This window comes from Frankliniella occidentalis, unplaced genomic scaffold (genome assembly GCF_000697945.3).
Source record: "Frankliniella occidentalis isolate FOCC.00 unplaced genomic scaffold, Focc_3.1 Scaffold188, whole genome shotgun sequence".
Taxonomy (NCBI): domain Eukaryota; kingdom Metazoa; phylum Arthropoda; class Insecta; order Thysanoptera; family Thripidae; genus Frankliniella; species Frankliniella occidentalis.
In genome coordinates this window covers 278,901-285,363 of record NW_026267314.1, presented here as the reverse complement: position 1 = coordinate 285,363, position 6,463 = coordinate 278,901, and the positions used below count along the sequence as shown (strand labels likewise).

Sequence of the window (6,463 nt, the reverse complement as noted above, 5' to 3'; positions counted from 1 at the left end):
CCCCCCCCTCATCCTACTGTCCGTGAATCTGTAATGGATGGGCGTCCAGGTTCCGTCCGTTGTTGTGTTTCGTCTGCGCCCGCCGCGCTGTGTTGTTGTACCGCTGTACTGTGTTGTGTTGTGTTTGGTCGTGGTCCGTGTTGTGTTTTGTGTCTTCGCGGGTCATTTGTGGGCACGGCCCTTCTGTGTATATATATATGGAATGGAGGCACGCAGCTGCAGGCGAGGTCGCGTTTTGTTGTCGGATACATCAACGGGGAACGGGCCGCATCAATCCAGGGAATGACTCGTACAGGTTTGTGTGGGCGTGCGTGTTGCCGTGGCCGGGGGCTCAGGTCCCGGGAAACTACCTGTGTACTACAGTGCGCCGGAGTGCTCGGTTAAAAAATAGTTAAAAAAAACGAAAAAAATGTAAAATGCAAAGGAAAGAGTTTCTTTGCCTCCGCAACGAACTAGCTTGTTTATATGAGCAAAAAACTTACTTGTCCCAACATACGTGACGTTCATTGCCAAATATCAAATATATGCAATGGCCCCAGAGTCCGTGTTCATCAACTTAAGAGATCGCTTCTGCATACCACTGGAAATCGCTTTTATTTGACATAGGTATTCATCCGAACACCTGGTGCGGGTCTAACACTCTCTCTGTTTTGTGTTATCCGCAGGAGCGACCTACGACAGCCAGGGGCCGACCTTCACGCTGGAGCCGTCGGCGAGGGTCGACCTGACCAACGAGGGCGGCGCGGGCGTGGAGTGCTCGGGCAGGGGCAACCCCGCGCCCCGCGTGGAGTGGCGCCAGGGCGGCGGCCTGGGCGGGCAGGGCGAGCCCGGGGCCGCCGTGCGGACCGTGCCCGGGGTGCGCCACCTGCTCGACAACGGATCGCTCGTCTTCCCGCCCTTCCAGGCCGCCGCCTTCCGCCAGGACATCCACTGGGGCGTCTACCGCTGCGTGCTGAGCAACAGCGTCGGCGTCGTGGTCAGCAGGGACGTCGCCGTGCGTGCCGGTGAGAGACGATATTCGCATGCAGTTTTAAGTCGCGATTCGTTACTCGTTGTTGTTTTGCATCACCGACTTTTCACAAAGACCTCGCTGATCGGATTAATAATTTTAAGTGCCAGTATACTGTCACATCATTGTGCCTAGATAGAAAAGAGAACCAACAACAAAGGACTTTTGAAAAGGTCAAGAAACAGATCATATAGACGACATTGCTTCACGATGTTTCCCTCCCGACCTTTACTGTATTTCCGAGAAATATTCATCCTGGGTACTTTTTTATATTCTGCCAACGACGGGGTATACCACTCAATTTTGTTTCAAATAACTTTTTGTATGTTTAAAAACAAGTAAACTATTTTTTCTGAGTCCCGTTTGGAATGTAGAGTGGCCGTTCTACGACACTTAATTTTTTCCGCGGTGCCCGACGGGTGATGGGATGTTAGGGGTGGCAAAGAGATGAAGGGGGTGGGGACGAAGTGGATCAGCGGTGGAGGGGTCGGGCGAGGTGATCGTGCGTCGACGGGGGAGGGTGACGGCCCGGCCCGGGGTTACACTTCGCTTCAAACAGGCTTCTAAATAGATTCTACCCGCAAAACCGCATCCAATTGGGGCATTGGCATTTCAGAGGGGATGTCGGGGGGAAGGTGGAAATCAAAGGGAGAAGAAGAGGAGAACGGGCTGGGGGGTGGTCTGCGGCCGATAGTGGGGTGGAAATTGCGAAAAGAGGATTGATGGGGCAAGGAATGCGACCGCGGAGGCGGGTGAGGGGAGGGGGCGAGGTTGGCGGGGCGCGCGAACTGGTATGGACACCGTAATCCTACTGACCGCACCACGGGGTTGCTGGGAAGAGCGTTTTACCTTGAATCCAACACAGTCTTCCTTCCTGGAAGTTTTCGCAGATTGACGCAATAATTCCGGAGAGCGTCCCCTATTCTCCATATTTTTCTATTGCGCGCGGGGCCAGAACTCTCGCGAGCCATCGACGGCGGCGGCGGCGGCGTCCCCCCGCAAAACTCTCCCGAGACTTTTACATCAAGATGCCGACTCAGTTCCTCTGCATTAATTGACCGTCCCGCCCCCGCAGCCCCGCCGCCTGGCGAGCGTCTTTATCGGCCAGATGATCTGCGAGTAAATAACATCGGGCAACTTTTTACCGCCCGCCGCCCTCGTCCCTTCAGCCGGGCGGCCCACTAACGATGCCTTGTTAAAACTTAAAATGAGCGTGGGATCAGCAAATGCGGTGGAAAGCCGCAGAGTGGGCATTGCGATCGGTCATCGAGAGGGTGGTGTGGTCGGGTGTGGTGGTAGTGGTGCTGGCGTGTGCAGCTCGGTGTGCACAAGTGCACTGTAAAAGAAAAAGTGTAATAAACAAGGGTGCTGAGACGTGCTTTTCCAGGGGAGCTAAAGAAATTATTCTCAGTTATTGCGTCTGTCAGGCACTAGTGTAAGTGCCTTTGACAATATTAAACCTCTAGAGCCTTTGCAAGGGAAAGACGTAGCACCTTTGTTTTTCTAGAGTGTGATCTTCAAACCGAGGAACATTCCGTGCCACACTACGATTTTGCACTCGATGATGCATGTAATTAAATACTTATTGTTAAGAAGACGATGGTCTTTGTTTGGGCCGGGCCGGGCCTCCGCAGTGCGTTCTCAGTGCGAATTGGTTTCCCATTCAGATTGGTTTCCAGTGGAATGTAGTACTTCACTTGAACCGAACCGCGAGCACCGCCCTTTCAGGGCGTTCACTTTCAAAACAAAAGCGACGATCGCCAATTTCATGTATAACTAGGGAGAGTGGTATTTGGCCAGTGGCGGTAGCATCGCCGGGGCACTTCAGCTTGCGGAGACCAGACCAGCCCTTCTCGCGGTGTGCGCTCTCCGCGAGGCTCTCCGCCTGCCGGTGCTCGTCCTCTCCTCCTCCTTCGGTTTGCCGTCCGGAAATTAGTTTGATTGCTCCGACGCGATATCAATATTGAGATTCGCGCCGTTTACTCCTCGAGTGATACTTGGCTTCGTCAAACCGACGCGGTACAATCCGGTGGCGGCCGCTACTCGTAGCGCCCCGTAACGCCCCGCCACGCCCCGCCACGCCCCGCCACGGCTCAGCCCCTTCACAAACTCCGCCGACCAAGCAGGATTGTGTTTGCACTGCATTGAGGCGCCCAGGCCCAGGCCCAGGCAGGCGGGGTGGGGCGGGCGTTCGGTTATTTGGGCTGCGCTGTCTGGACCGCTGTGCTGCTTGCAGCTGTAACTGTACACACCCGCCCTTATTGCAGTTATCTCCAGTCAAGGCGTCGACGGGTCTGTCACACAAGTCGAAGTGGTTGGGTGAAGAGTACATGGTGGTTGAAAAACTCTCCTAATATAGCTGAGCTTGTAAATTTACAATTTGAAACTAGAAGATGCAGCTCATGATCTTAAAATACTTGAACGTTGCACCCTTTTCTCTGGGCGTAAAGTGTACTTTTCCAGTATAGTAAGGGTGGGTTGGGTAGGTAGAGGATGTGAAAAGGTAGGAGGGAGGGGGGAGCTGGGGAGGGAGAGAAAGTTCCAGCGTCGCAACAAGGGAACTCGTCTCTTCGTTAGACAAGTTGAACGGCATTCGTTTGGGCGGGGACTACTTTAATTACAGATAACGGCCAGGCTTGCGGAACCTAGTTTCGCGGTGAACCTTTCTCTCTCCTGCAGCCTTCCTTCTCAACCCTCCCTGTCACTCTCATAACTCTACTACCTCATCGCGACTCGCCCTATGCTCTAACTTTATGATTTCCATCCTAATTAGTAAAATTGAACGGTTAAACAAGACAACCGCCTCGGAGTGAATCTAAATATTCAGATTGCAATTCGCCCGCCCGCGCGCCCTGTCGGTTCTTAAGACTGCTGCACCCTCCTCAGCCTACAAACTCACCCCCCTCCCCTCTATTGTCACCCCCACACCACTACCCCCTCTCTCTGCCCCTCTCTCGCTATCTCTCACTCTATTTCGTTAGTGGGGTTAACCTCGGTGGGGTGACCGAGTCGGCGGCAGTTCCATCGGGTGATGAGCCAATATGTCACCCCCTGCCCGGAACCCTCCCGAACCCTTTTTGCCCCCTCCCCCCTCCCAATGTCTTTAAGCTCTAATGGACGTGAGACACTGCTGACGCGTGCGGCTGTGGCTCCGTCTGATAGCCTTAGCACTTGGGCTGGAGAAAAAAACTCGGGGTTGCTGATTCAGGAAAGGCTATGGAATTCCACTTTCATTGGGACTTGGTCCCGTTTGTGTTTCCGCTACTCTGAAGGAAAAACGTGAAAATTTTTAAAAACATTCTCATTACTTTTGTTTTGATGTGGTCCGTCCGCACACTATCCTATTGACTTCCGGTATGTTTGTTGCACCTATTCGAGCACCACAACTGTCACTAAATCTCAGGTGCAACCTACAGTATGACAGGTCGTTCGTGTCACCGCCAGTGAGGGAAAGGAAAGGAGAGAGCTCAAGTGCTGCAACACTCCTTTCCTTAACTTCTTGTCTCCCCCGTTGGGCCACCGCACCGTGTTGCTGTTTGTGTGGGAGTTCATCCACCTAACTCCTCCCCCCGCCCTCCTTTCTCCGCCTCTACACCCCCTCCCCTCTCACCACCCGCCGTCTTGGAGCTGTCGTATGGTAATAAGATCCACACCGGGAGGGCTCTAATTTTCGCCCTGTGCGTTGTTCCCGTGGAAGGCTTGCCCGCCCGCAGAGCGAGGAAGGGTTAGAAAGAGAGGGAGATAGAGCGAGAGTGAATAGATGGAGTGAGTAAGTGAGGCAGGGAGAGAGACGGAGAGAGGTCTGAGGTTCGGAATAAAGTTACGGAATAATTTTATTGCTTATCCGTGCGGGTTGCCGCTGCATGGCTTCGCATTTTGTAGACGTGCCAGGGTATATGCTAAACTGGTCATTAGGTTGTCTCTTTTACCCTCTCGCTTTCTAAAGATATAACATTCTTGTTAGTCGTCGAAAAGAGAGCAGTATCGAAAAATGATATCAAAGTCAATGTAGGTTATCAATAATTAAAGTAATCAACTAAAGGTTTGTGGTACCCTGGTAACAGAGTTTTAGTTCTCAGGTGCGAATTATTCGTATGGTGCAGTGCATTTTTTCCGTGCAAGGGGTATTGGGACCGGTAGGGCGGTGGTGTGGTTCCTCGTGATTTTCACATCGTTGTGCCATTACGATAATGTCCGGGGGGGAGGGGCACGTGACGCAATCAGGAGAGAGTGAAATGCACCAATTCCTGGGAATGGCCGGGGAAAAGGAGAGCGCGCCGGGGCCAGCTGGGGCCCGCCTGGGGGTGGCCCGGGGGTCGGAGAGGGGTGGGCAAGGGCCCCACCAGGACCCACCACCACCAGGGCCCCGCCCGCGCGGGCCCGGCCCACCAGGCGTGCGGAGACTTTAACCAGGACTGAGGGATTTATAGTGTCTGGTGTTCCCTCTGTTAGTCAGGGAGAGAGGGGGGTGAAGGGGGCGTCCCCTGGGGCACATCACACCACTTGGGGGTACGACTGTCGTGTGTGACAGTCACATGTATACTCTGCCCCTCCCTCGTTCCCTTCTTCTTCCTAACCCTTCTAGTCGGTTCCACTCCTCGGCCTTGTCCCCCCCCCCCCCACACACACACCGTCGTCCTTCTATCGCTCGTCGAGGCTCCACCTCCACCGCTCTCCCCCTCTTCCTCGCCTAGTACGATAAACGAGGTGCACCGACGATTGCCGCCTCGCGGCCCTCTCAGTTTTATCGGAAGTGCCCAGCAGGCCGTTGCTGAACGACACTGCCCTCCCCGGCGCGAGTGACTGGGAGCGAATTGAAACCTCCCTGCAGACCTTTCAGTGTACGCGTTGTGTTCTGGTTCTGGAGGGAGATGCCTCTGCCCGGCCCGGTCGGCTCCGGGGCGCTGCATCAGGTGAGAAGGTAGTGGCAATTTCCGTCCCTGGCCTCGCCTCGGCGTCCTCCAGCTCCACGTGGAGTAGGGCACGTCCTGGGGGCCAGGGTCGTGGCGTGGCGGGGCGGGGCGAGCGGTGAACCACGGCTAGTGTCGAGCTCGGCCCTCAGCTAGAAATGCCTCTGCGAGCCCCTCTGCGCGTGCGTTCGGAACGCCTCCTCAGACTCGCCCTGTCTCTCTCGCACTCTGCGTCACTCTTCGCAGTTTTGCTTTCGCTCTCCGATACAGCAGAGCTCGAGCGAGCGAAAGAGAGAGATCGAGGCGAGAGAGCTGAACGCGTCCCGGGGTCCCGGGCGAAGCAGGCGAAAGTGAAGAGTAGAGTTAATGAAAGTCGCGGCATTCGCGCACCACGCTCCTCCGCGCTCGCCACGCCCCACCACGCCACGCCCCACCACACCACGCCTCGCCCCGCCACGCCACGCCACGCGTCGCCACGCCCCGTGAAGTTCGCTTTGTAGCCTAACAACGGCTCAAGGAAAAGCGGGCGGGTTGAGAGGAGGGG

At 55.2% G+C, this 6,463-nt stretch overlaps 1 protein-coding gene across 2 annotated transcripts in view; it reads left to right on the top strand.

Moving 5' to 3' along the window:
• LOC127750425 (cell adhesion molecule Dscam2-like) overlaps positions 1-6,463 on the top strand; it is a 222,882-nt gene that overhangs the window by 178,881 nt on the left and 37,538 nt on the right. For both annotated transcript variants that reach the window (XM_052272126.1, XM_052272125.1), the window contains one exon: positions 666-1,004. In XM_052272126.1, the coding sequence (XP_052128086.1) occupies positions 666-1,004 (339 nt within the window). The remainder of the gene's footprint in view (positions 1-665; positions 1,005-6,463) is intronic.